The 13269-nt window shown below is 36.8% G+C and overlaps 2 protein-coding genes across 2 annotated transcripts; one reads left to right on the top strand and one right to left on the bottom strand.

The window, feature by feature from the left end:
• Window positions 1–5628: 5628 nt before the first annotated feature.
• LOC126751737 (thiamine transporter 1-like) lies at window positions 5629–9251 on the bottom strand. Its single transcript, XM_050462244.1, has 5 exons — window positions 8316–9251; window positions 8169–8251; window positions 6787–7088; window positions 6147–6723; window positions 5629–6030 (listed from the first exon to the last, which is right to left on the bottom strand). Exons 1-5 carry the CDS (start codon window positions 8439–8441, stop codon window positions 5775–5777), a joined length of 1344 nt encoding a protein of 447 aa, XP_050318201.1. The 5' UTR covers window positions 8442–9251; the 3' UTR covers window positions 5629–5774.
• Window positions 9252–10206: 955 nt separating this feature from the next.
• LOC126751742 (protein HGH1 homolog) lies at window positions 10207–11967 on the top strand. The gene is made up of 6 exons (XM_050462250.1): window positions 10207–10512; window positions 10577–10764; window positions 10833–11052; window positions 11113–11396; window positions 11466–11683; window positions 11752–11967. The coding sequence occupies exons 1-6, from the start codon at window positions 10401–10403 to the stop codon at window positions 11858–11860; spliced, it is 1131 nt and encodes a 376-aa protein (XP_050318207.1). The 5' UTR covers window positions 10207–10400; the 3' UTR covers window positions 11861–11967.
• Window positions 11968–13269: the final 1302 nt, after the last annotated feature.

Raw genomic sequence — 13269 nt, forward strand, 5'->3', positions numbered from 1 at the left:
CGCAGAACCGGCAATTTGCACAAGAAGCTAGGCCCATGTTGAATAAGTGCTTCTTGAGTTTGCAATGGCCGGTGTAGAAGGCGATCAGTAGCCTGTCTTTATCTCTTGGGAGATTGATTATGATTTTAAACCTTTTGAGGTTATAACCATTCATCAGCAACTTTGCGTGCCGCAAGCCTGGAAGGTGTTGCCAATGTATCTCCCTACCCACTGCTTTATCACTGCGGAACTGTTCCTTTAAGGTGTGGGGACCCACCGCTATGAAAGGTTCCGGTCCTACCATGCTGGTGGATGCTGCAGAGCGGGCAAGCTCATTACCGGTATAGACGCATACTGAGGGGCTAGTAATTTTTGAGATATCGATCTGAAACTTTACACGTATCTTTCATTTTCTTTTCTCCAAGAAGCTGCTGCTCAGGAACCTGCCCAGTCGGAATCACTGATACGGAACAGAGTGGACTTCCCACGACAGTCGGGTCTAAGTAACCGGAGCGGAGCTGGATTTTTATCCAGCCAAGGACTGTCAACTGGGCACCATTCCTCGAAATTACTTCAATTACAAAAACTTATATATAGTTTTATATATATATAAATGAACAGGATGACGAGACGAGTTGAAATCCGGATGTCTGTCTGTCTGTTCGTCCGTCTGTCCGTCTATCTGTGCATTGAGTAAAAATCGATATATCTTATTGATACACGTGTTCCTTTAAGAGATCGTGCTTTTTTTGTAACAGTATACATAAAATGGATAAAATCGATCTAAAACTTGATTTAGCCGCCATAGCCCCGTCCATTGTCTTTCGGAAGTACATAAAGTGTTTTCGGCCAGTTTTACGATGACTGAAAATATTGGAAAAGGGCCTCGGTGATAATTCCATGTCGCGCGCAGGTGATTTTTATTGGAGTAAATAATTCCAAAGAGTTGAGAACGCAACGACGACGGACCACGTAGAAGACGGCCATCAACATCAGCTGATGATCGACATAGCAATAAAGTAAATAAATTGGTGCTTGAGAATGAACGATTAACAGTCAGAGATCTTTCTGGCATCGCTGAAATATCAGCAGGATCTGTGAAAGCCATTTTGGAAGACCATTTGGGCCTAAGACGAGTGACGGCTTCCAAAATTACTAAATTTTTTAAAAAACCAGCGTCGCGTTAACGTCTGTGAAACAATGTTTTCCGCCTACCAGGATGTCATGAAACGTATTATTACCGGCGATGAGTCTTGCTTCTATGCTTACGACCCGGAAATAGAAGATCAATCGGCCGAATACCTTAGCAAAGGTGCGCCGAAGCCGAAAAAAAAACACGTTAAAGCAGGTCAAAAATAAAGATTATGTTGACAGTTTTCTTCGATCATCAAGGTATGGTGCACTCCGAAATCCTTCCGACTGGCCAAACTGTCAACAAGGAATACTATTTGAGTGTTCTGGCTCATTTGCACGAAGCTGTTAGTAAAGAGAGACCGAAATTATGGCCCGACAACTCTTGGCTTTTGCACCACGATAATGCGCCGTCGCATACTGTATTGATTCTTCGTGAGTTTTTCGCCAAATTTTCAACAAATATCATGCCGCAACCACCGTATTCGTCAAATTTAGCTCCGTGTGACTCCAGACTTTTCAGCAAACTCAAACGACCGCTCCGGGAAAATTCTTTTGAGTCAATTGAGGACATTAAAAATGAATCGCTACGCGCATTGAAGGCTTTCCGGCAATTGATTTTAACAACTGTTTCGAGGATTGGAAGACACCTTGACATAGTATGTACATATGTGTATGGGGGATGGGGGTATAACTTTGAGGGGACGACATAGATTTTGAAAATAATCAAGAATTTTCAAATTATGAACAAAGTCTTACTATTTCTTGCTCATAGTGGACAAGATTTCTTAAAAATTATGCTGCAAGTGGCAAAGTATAAAATATTCGGTTACACCCGAACTTTCTCCTTCCTTACATGTGTCTTGATTTTACTTTTATCTCGTCGCGCTTTAATTAATTTATTGACTCGCCACAGTTGAATGAAAGCAACCACACACTGTTTGCCTCATTGATTTGTTGTCGAATTAATTTCGGATTGCTGCTCCCACTCTGAGATTACGCACATAGCTCTCCCAGCCTTCGGCAGCATCTTCTGCAGCGTCTGCTTGCACAATTGACTGCTTTGCACATTGTTGTTGTGTTCATTGGAATCAACACGATTAAGTATCGGCAATTAAATTTCATGGATTTTAAACACAATTACGCATTTGCTCAAAAAAGTACGCGCTTTTGACGAAAATAAGTAGAATTTCAAGAAAGTTCAACGCAACTTAAAGTCATTAGTTGGTGACTGTCACTTGGGCGTTGTTGTCTTCACGGTGTGCGCAACGTTGGCGCTGGTCCGCCGGCCGGCAAGTTGTTTGGCCTTTTTATTTGCACTAAAATCTTTTAAGTCTTCGGAAAGTTTTGCTCTTTATTGTTGGCAAAATATAACGGACCATAAATAACTTCAAGCAATAAAGCTGTCATTTGTCATATTTGACAATTGAATGGAAAATTATAGGTGATTCAATGATTTGGGCATTGAGGTGCGCCGAATGTTGCATTTGTATAAATAAGACATATATGTATGTATGTATGTATATACAAATTAATATACGTACATACAAACATAGTATATTTATGAGCTACTCCCTGGCAGGTCTCATATGGCGATTAGCGTAACCTCCTTAGGGCTCGACAAATAACCAAATAGTCACGCAGTTTTTGTTGCTTTTGAGTTAATAGTTGAGAGGTAGGGCTTTTTGGCCTCCTTGGCGCTTTTTATAGGCTTTAGTATTGCCTTACAATTTCCATCACTATAGAAAAAAGAGCAGAGGCAGATTAGCTTAGTTTAAGAGGTCGTGCCTAACAGAGATCTCTCTTGGACAGCTAAGAACGCCGATCCGTTTTGGTACTTAAAAGCTCCTATATATTGGACCTAAGACCATTGCAAATCGAGAAAATGTTTTAGGCCTCCCACAAATTTATTGAGTCGGCTAATGTTTTGGGTTTGCCGAAGGTAAGCCTTCCGAGATTTTTCAGCCTCTGTCGTGCAAAGGCTGGACAATGGAGGAGAAACTGCGTAGATCTTCTAAGCGTTTCGTGAAGTCTACTTTGTCCCGAACACAACTTTTGAGTGGCACAAATCATGCATGTAGCTCCTGAAGTCATCGAAAACTTGTCTCAGGCGAGTCGTCTATCTATCAGAGGTGAAAGACGATATCATCAAAAAGTTACGGAAACAGTGCTTGAAATTCGACGTTTGGCATCAAAGAGACATCAGAGTATCTCAACAACTCTTGTGAATCGATTTAACATATTTCAGTTAATTGCTTTGTTTAATTTTAAAACCGTTAAAACTCGCTTAATACACTGAGGAGATTACCGAGACTTCTAAGTTAACAATCGTTCCGAAGGACAAAGAAGTAAAAAGAGAAAAGTACGAGATTTGTTCAAAAAGTCATGAATATACATATATTTTGTTCCCTTGAAAGTAATCACCCCAGATATATCGCGCTTCTGCCAGCGTTTTTTCCAATCCTCAAAGCACTTAAAATATCATTTTTTTCTGATCTTCTTTAGCTCCTCCTTCAATGCAGTTTTTATCTCCTCAATCGTCGTTTCTTTCAGTTTTGGAAATATCAATGCGATGCTTTTTGGTGGAAGTCAGCAATTGTGACACAAAAATCGAAGACGAACCGAAACGAGTCCAAGCAAAACAGCCAACCTTGTCATCATTAGTATGGGATATGTATGAGTTTGGGTAGAATACAATCAGGAAAGGTTCAGACAGGTTATATTCTCCACAGAGACGAGCTAAAATGGTTGCAACAATCGGTCACTGCAGACGGTGCTATAATATACCAAAAATGGAAATTTGGTGGACGAAAAACGATCTATTCTATGACCCCGACAGCTAAGCGTTTACTTTTTGAGTGCCAAGCAATTGCAATGGGAAGAAGCAAAGTTATAGAAACGTCTATTAGTCCAAGCGCGTTGTTAGGTTGCTTTAATGCTCTTGGATTAAAGGAGACGATGAGAGTGATAGAATCGTACAGACTTACTGATCTTAACAATCTTCGAAATGACAGTCCTTGACCGAAATAAATTCCGGGAACGTAGAACCGGCCGTTGTGGGAATTAGACTTTGTCCTGAATACTATAGCATGCTAAACTCCTACTTATCTGGAATAGACCCTGACATATCAAATATATGCACAGTGTGCAATAAATCCCCGCATGACACTAGCCACCTCTTTGCATGCCCTGTTAACCCTACTCATCTGTCACCCTTCTTCCTTTGGCCCGACCACGTCGAAACGCCGTTTCCTGGGCCTCCCGTTAGATGACGTGGAGTACAACTTATCTAATCCTTGTCGTCTTAACGGGGATTAGGTGCCCGTTACACCAACAACAACAGCATAAAATCGTACAATAAAGCGAAACATAGCAGGCTTTGTATCGAAGACAGGAATATTGAAGCATAAGCCGGAAACAGAGCTTCCCCCAGAACGTCTTGAGAAAAAAACAATTTTTCCCCCACCGTTCTCTGATAAGATTTTTTTTTTGCGGCAATTTAAAGTGTAAACTGTTATTTTCTACTAAAAATTCCGCCATTTTGTTATTGGAAAACAATCTTAATGCAAAAAACATTGACTAAACGATAGGAGCGGTATTTTATATGTCAAAAATGTCTACAAAGTTTGAAATGAATCGGTCAAGTAGTTTTGAAATCGCAGTGAACTCGGACTTTGAAAAAGTTGGTTTGATAAAAAAAAAGAATCCTATATTGTCAAAAGGGTGCTCAATAATGTGCAAAAGGTCCGAATAAAACTACTCAATCCATATTTAAGAAATAAATTCGCAAAAAAAGTATTTTTTTTTACCTTGAAACACTAACCCCTCGCTTAATTTCCACGACAGTCGACTATATGATAAATAAAATTTGAATTGAGGGAAGTCATACTCATGACAGTCGGTTCTACGTAAGCGGGACACAAGGGTAAGTATTTTTATTTGGTCAAGAATTTCCACTTAGCAACATTCTACAACAACAACAAACATTAGCATATGGCGTTACAACCTACCGCTGCCTCTCTTTCTCCACTCTAATTCAATCAATGGATCGTTCTGTCTATAGAAAATCAATGAATTATTAAAAACAATTTAATTTATTTTGCACGCTTTGTTAATTAATTACATCATGCCCACAGATTCGTGCTGTTGTTGGGGGAAGATAAATTTTTTTCTAAATATGCATATGTATGAGTACTTATGTCGTTCACACACGAAGACTTTTGTTGCGGCAAGTCGTAAATTAACATAATAGACATTTGAGTACGAGAGCATGTTAGGGTTTTCAGTTTATGTTTTGAATTTCTAATTTTTTTGTTTTAAGTAGTCTTCTTTACTGGTGTAGACGTTTTTTCTTTTCGCTATTTAACGTCAATTCGAAATAGCATGTGCAGCCAGGTCCTTCTTCTTCTGATCTCTTTAATGGAGTGGAGGATTTCCTCTTCCTCTGATTCCATCCGGACAACATGACCTAGCCGGCGCATCCGCTGTCTCTTTAAGTCTAAAGCAGAAAAACGGTGCTTCGTTTTGCAAACAATATACATACATATATTTTAAATACTTAAAAAAATCGAAACAAAGTTTTAAAATGTTTAAACTATCACTTTAGATCTACGATTCACTAACTATATTAGTTAACATTTTTTTTAATAAATATCACAAAAAAATTATTCAGCTAAATTTGTGCGATTTTTTGTACGTCTATTGATAAAATACTCCACAGCCACAGAGATAAAGTAAATACCGCTAGCCACGATATAGTAAAATGCGTACACAGTATACTGGCCACGCGTGTCCAAAGATATGCCAGAGTTTGAAACAACAATTATTGTTAATAGCGTTTGAAATGCAAGCGCAATAAAAGTGTTTACACCGAACACCAAGCCAAAACTTTCCTCTTCGAGATAACGTGCCACTTCAGCGCTGTATATGAAAAAAAGTCAACAAATGAATAATCATGCATATTCTTACATTATTAAAAAGCATGTGTAATATATTCATTATATACATAAGTATGCTTATGGATATTAGTAACTTACCTCGCTACAGTTATGCTAAAGGCATAAAGCGCTCCATACAGTATATAGGCAGCGTAAGAGACGTAAATGTTCGACGTCCAGCAGCAAAGTAAAACTGCGCCACCCTCCATAGCGGCAAAAGTGGACAAAACCAATAAACTTTGTAGTGGCTTCAATCGTCCAGCATGTATGTAACCAGCTGCCAAAGCCATTAGCGCCGCTAATAATGTTAATATGGCATCCACTGCACCATTCCAAGCAATCTCTTTATTCGGCTCAATTTCAATCCATAATACTTGTATATATGTAAGGATTTGCAAATAACCACACAAACTGACCGCATACCAAATACTCCATTGTACCACCTTCAAATTGCTGTAGGCATTATAGAAATGTGACCAGAGCAACTTAAAAGGTGCCAACGGTATTATATTTTCTCTATTCTGACTGCTAATTGATTTAGCATCTTGCAATTCCGTAGATGATGAGTTAACACCTGCCGTTGGTTCTATACTATCAAAATAATTCTTCCGATGGAAATATAAACTTCTATCCACATTTGGTAAAACGAAGGCCCACAAGGTCCCAAAGATTTGTGCTATAAAAAGGCACACATTTAAGGTATAAGCTTCGTTTTATCGTGTTATAATTGCATACTCACTGCTTAATGTTATGTAATTTAACGATTTGTAATCCATAAGCTTCAAATTGACGAACAGCTGTGCCGAAAAGCCTGCCACTAGTTTACCCAGAAACATGGCCGCACGTGTATGAGCACTGACCTTAGGATAGTATTCCTTATCCACTTTAGCGTAGATGTATGTGTAATATGCCACTTCGGAGGCCATGTAAAGACCGTACAAAAATTCAATTATTTGCAAAGCAGTTAGTGAAGTGGTCCAGATCAACATAGCTGACACTATTGTACCGCAAGCACCCATCATAATAATCAAGGGTTTGTACCTAAGTATATGAAAAAGTAAAAAACAAAAAAAATTACAATATGTTTTTAATATTGCATGTATCATGTGTAAGTGACGTGAATGAAATGTAATTAACATACATATAATAAAAAGCAACTACATGTACATATGTACTAGTATATAGAAGTAGATGTATGCAGCTATGTAAGTACAATACAAAATATATGAATAAAAATTTGTAGCTATAAATCTATATACATATGTATATATGTATATAGTTTAGCAATTTATTGAGTAAATAGTCATAAAATTTAGTTTTTTTTTCCTAAAGAGATAAAGAGATTTGTCGTTTTGTTTTTATTCACCTCACAAGTTAAATTACTGCCAATGAAACATTTTATGAGTCTTGTTAGGCAGTAGATAACTTTGTTCGTTGCTATTTACATACAAGCACATACATACATACATATGCACATGGTCTCTAATCAAACATTAAATATTGAACAAATTGCATAAATTTTAAACGAAATTAAATTGCGAGAAAATTATTTTGTGTGCGTTTATCATCAAAATAATGAAAAATAAGGTTACTCCTTCCATATAAGAACTGAATTTTGATCGGTCAGTTTGTAAGGTGGATATATGCTATAGTGCTTCTCCTTTGAGGGAAAGCAGCTGCTTTGTTGGAAAGGCCGTGTGTAAAATTTCAGTTCAAAATCAAAAACTGAGGGATTAGTTAACATAACTCCCACAGACGGGCATGGCAAAATCGACTCAGCTCGTAATGCTGAGTGATGCATATATTTCATAGTCGCACACGGTTTTTTCTGAGTGTCACAAACTTCGTATATTAATAAGGTTCAAATTATAAAAAGAAAAAACGCGGCAAAATAGAATAAAAAAAACGAAATGTCATACAAAACCGAATGTATGCGGCGTTACATTGTTAACGTTGCATAATTTTTGTTATTTTACTATGAAGTATATACATAGCACTCTTATTAAAAACTCAATTACCAAATGATTAAACAGCAATTCATACCGACAAGTGCATTTCTTTCGAAATTTTAATTAAACACTTTTCAGTTTTCCCACATACATATGTACATTTTTAACTTACCTCAGAAAATCAGTGACTATAAACATTAGCACAAGTGTAGCCAGATAAGAATACGTCGCCACCGGGTACACTTTACGGCTGAGCTAGATATAGGATTGAGAAAAAAGATATATGAACGATAATTTACACGTTACGTTGTGTAAATACCTCATCCTGTGTTATATTTGGTCTGCTGCTCAGCAAATATTCCGTTACGTATGATTCTGAAGGACGAATTTCGTGTACGAAGCCGCAAATGCATAATAAGCATGATATTCTGAACCATTCTTTCATAATTACTTGTGGTGGATATGTGACAATCAGAAGATTGTCGGCATTCACTTCTTAAAATACGCGTAAAAATTGTGTGACGAGCGACAGCGTGCACCGGTTGATTCTTTGAGCCAAAGTGAATGCAGCCGTTTGACGACCATTTACGTCAAGAGTTGAATGTGAAATGTCACATTGCCCGTTTTGTAATTTATCAACTAAAGGCGACAATCATTTTAACCATACATTTGAAGAGATTCACATACATATATTAAGTACTTGTCACTTGATAACTTCTCAAGCTGGCTTGGTTATAGTTGGCCAACTGTCTGATACACTAAAATATAGTCCCCAGCCTCGTTCAGTTTTTGCAATAAATTTTGTAGGTGAAATTGTTTATAGAATGAATAAGGTAATATTTTAACTTAATCTATACGCTGTTAGATTATAGTGAACTTTTCTTCGATGAAATGAATTAGATAACCGGTGCGACGGTCGCGGTGTTTCTCCATTGTGCCTCTACAATGGCAACTAGCTTTAGGTAAAGTAAAGAGTCATATTCTCTTAATGCGTGGTTATAGTGGATATGGGCAGATAGAGATTCTCCGGTTCCGCAAAATATACTGCAGCAAAGTTATAATTTTTTAGGCATTTATATTTAAGGTTCATAAACTTAAGTACATTATTTTTCTCTTTAGTTGTTACACTTTAAACTTTTCTAAAATTAAAACTTTTTTCTATATTTAAAATATTTATATCTATTTAACATACGATTTTATATAACTATATGCAGTTATTTAACTATTTGTTCAATACAATTTATTCACACAATAACAAAACGTCTGCAACGTAAGAAATCCTTAGTGTTACCATATCTTCATATTTTACAAACGAACCAATGGAAATAAAGAAGCAATAATGCATCCAAATACCGGAAACAAATACCCAAATTATTACTTTTCCACTAAGGACTTCTTTCCAAGGATGTCATGTGGCGAGACTCCAGCATTTTCCTTCATTTTTCTCTTAAACTGGAAGTAACTGACAAATTCAGTGCGGAATTTTTCAGAAGGACTCAGATATTATTGAATTCCGTTCAACTAAAGTTTTTTATGTATTCTAAAAATTCCAACTAATTGTATTTAAACAGCTTCTCAAAACAAACGAGTTAAAAAAGGGAACTTTACCAAACGAAGAAGTCTTGGTTAAGTTAACCAGAACTAATTGACATATGGCTACTAACCATACCTTTAGGAAAACGTATTCATACGCAATATTGATGAATGGTTTATAGTATCTGTTGTTTATAGACCTTCCTTAAATTTTGTTTTCTTCAAGAACATTAATTTCTTCGGTCTCCTTGCGATGTTTTGTTGCAATAAAGAAAGAAAATTAAGCAAAAGCATATTTTAAAATCCTTCTTTAAAAAGATAGTAAAAACTCACGCGGATAAATACTGGAGAACAGTCATTCGTAAAATATCAAATTTCAAAAAACTAAATATATATCTGAACTCAGATATTTTTGAATATTTGTCTGAGTCTACGGATATTTTTACTGCTTAGAAAAAGCAACCCTGAGTTTTGTATTCAGCACATATTCAGCAAGATCACAGCTGAGAAAAGTAAACCGCAGTGCTGCTTCTTTATAAAAAAAGGAACGGCCAATTAGGTATTTCCCTATGTAAACGTTTTTCGAGGCCATATTCGATTTTTTTATAACAGCGTTCCAAAAGCAAAAAATAAAATTAAAAAAAAATAATAATAATAAGATAAGATTTAAAAGCAGACAATTAAGTTAAACAAATTATCCACTTAATAATTTACTTAATTTTGAAGAAGGGATTTGGGGAAGAACTCGAAACTTGCAACACTGTTTTGTTATTGTTTATGTTTTTAGATTAATTGCTGCACGTCGCACGTTGTTTTTTATATCTTGCATTAAGGTTTAATTAAAATCATTGTAAAAAATACATAAAATAAAATGGAGAATCAAGAAACAGTATCATATGCAGCCATGCTCAAAGACATAGTAAATTTTATGAATCCTATGGAGAGAGAGGACCTGATATCAATATCGCTTACACATGTGCTCTGTATGTTTACGGAACAGTAAAAATATTTTTATTACTTTTAAATTTAAACTCATTTTCTCTATAGCATTGAGTGGTTCTGTTGAAGGTAAAAAGGCAATCTTGCAACATGATGAAGTACTGGTGGCGGTCTTTAATCTCGTTGACCACAAATTTAATGAAATAGCCAAATATGCTGCATTAACGCTCATTAACCTAACTGCAGAAGAAGAAGACGCCATAAAGGTGTTTGAAATTGCAAAATCACTAAATCCGGTATGAAAGTAAAGAAATTTAATTATTTAAAAAATATATGCTAGTCTAATTTAAAACATTCTGAACAGGCTTTCCCTTTGATAGCAACTGCAATTAAGGAAGTAGTCGATGAGAATTCAAAGACAGCTGATCCCTGGACAATGGTGCTAAGCAATTTAACACGTAGTGAGAAACTAGTTGAAGACATCATTGTTGAATTGGAAAAGGACAGCACAACGGTACCTAAATTACTTGAAGCTTTTACAAAACTGGATTATAACAAACAAAATATGAAACTGCATTATTTGGGTAAGCGTGGACAAAATGTCAATACATAAATGCAAATTACGAAATAAATTATATTTATAGCTGCTATATTTTGTAATTTGACACAAACTGCTAGAGGTCGTGAAATTGCTTGTGAAGACAAATATAATTTCCTCGAGAAGATATTACCGTTTGCTTCGTATGAAGAAAATATTGTTCGTCGTGGTGGCACAATAGGTATTTTAAAAAATATTTGCTTCGATCCGGTCTACCATAATATTATTTTAAACGAAAAGGACGACATACTGCATGCGATATTATATCCACTGTGCGGACCTGAAGAGTTCACCGATGAAGAAAATGATAAACTACCTCTGGAACTACAAGTGGGTGAAATCCATATTGCTCATTTAATAAGAATAATAAATAAAAATATTTCTATTTTACACTTGTAGTATTTACCTGAAACGAAATCACGTGAGGAAGATCCTGATTTGCGCAAAATGCTTTTAGAGTCACTGCTACAGCTATGTGCAACGAAGCGTTATCGAGAAGTTTTGCGTTCTAAAGGCGTCTACGAAATATTGCGCGAATACCACAAATGGGAAGCGAAGTTCGGCAAAGATGCCGAGTGTCTATTGGCATGTGAAAACGTCGTTGATATTCTAATCAAGTAATTTTTGTACAGCATAATTTTGTAAAATTTGTAATAAAAATATCTCTTTTTTTTTACGTATGCAGGAAAGAGGAGGAAATCGGTTTAGATAACTATAAAGAAGTGCAAGTGCCCACTGATGTTGCGGAAAAATTTGTAAAAGAAGATAATGAATATATGGAGAATCTTTTATAATTTACATTAAATCAGAGTGAATATAAAATAATATTACATAACACTAAGGAATTTAAGCGTTATACATATAATTTTTCGTCGATAATAAAGAATAAGTACAAATAATAGGTTTTGGTGTTTACATGTCTCAAGTAAAGGCCTTGAACGAAAAGCAATTCTTGTATCGCTTTTATAAGCTTCGCCAGTGCATTTGTATGTTCGTAACTATTTTCAGTGGTATTAAAACACCAATAGATATATTTGAACTACTATGCAACCTGTACTACAAGGTTGGGTTAAGAAGTCGATCCTAACAGGGATCTCACCAGCGCTTTGAGCCTCACAAATTTGTTTTAATTAATTACAGTTTCGGCTATGTCTTCAGGTTTGCCGAAGGCAAGACAACGGAAATGTTTAGATTTAGTAGTGCCAAGGCTGGACAAAAGAGGACAAAGTCACCCTACTCTACTCCACCCAACTTTGAAAACTAGTGTCCGACAAGATTTAAAGCGTAACCGCCAGTATTAACTCCTACAATTGCGGCAAGATGAACTTTGCTCAGAACAAGTAGTTCAGTAGATCTCTTTCGTTTCTCGTAGTCGCACATAAATTGGTGATCGACCTGTGCGGGGTCCATTGGCTTAGTGCTAGATCGCAAGACGCCAATGGAATTCCAACCCAGCTAGATAATCGACTTCGCAGTTGCCAACGGTTCCGCTCTGACCAGACTAATGTAATGATGAAGAGCTATTTTTAGTGAGGACAGACACTCTTTGACTGGCATTGAGCGCACAGTTAGCGAGCTTCCCGAAAAAGGCAAGGAATTCGTGATAGTACGTCTAGCAGGCTCTTCTGTCGGAAAAACACTACAGCGGACCGGTAGCCTAAAGCTACGGATTTACGGAGAAAAAACCAATCAACTTCCAACCTTTTCTACTAACTTCGACCCATACGTGAAAATGCTCATAGCGCCTCTTCTCCAGCGATTTCTCTCCATCTACATAACCCTGGTCGTGAGCAGAGAAAAAGCCGCCACGAGTGGCCACTGTGCCAGAGTGATCCAAATATCCCGGGATGCAGTTGAAGAAGGAGAGAATATTAGCGCATCCTTGTTCGGACTCCTTTACGTACCCAGCTTCACTGAGCCAAAGTTCACACTTCGCAGCCACACACCTACAGGCAATGTCCACGAGTGCTGTATTTCAAATGGCACTAAGTGCTATTGTTGGTGTAGTCCTTTTCAAGCGCCTTCCACCAAACGAATATAGCGTGGCTTGAACAATCACTTCATCTCACATTTCCCCTATAGCTCCTCCAAAGCCATATTTTTAAGCAACCGATGCCTTCCTAGCTCCTCCATTAAAGCTTTCTATCACGAATAAGCTCAAAGTATTTCACCTAGTCAGCAAATTGAAGACGTGAACGCCCGA

This window comes from Bactrocera neohumeralis, chromosome 2, assembly GCF_024586455.1.
Source record: "Bactrocera neohumeralis isolate Rockhampton chromosome 2, APGP_CSIRO_Bneo_wtdbg2-racon-allhic-juicebox.fasta_v2, whole genome shotgun sequence".
Taxonomy (NCBI): domain Eukaryota; kingdom Metazoa; phylum Arthropoda; class Insecta; order Diptera; family Tephritidae; genus Bactrocera; species Bactrocera neohumeralis.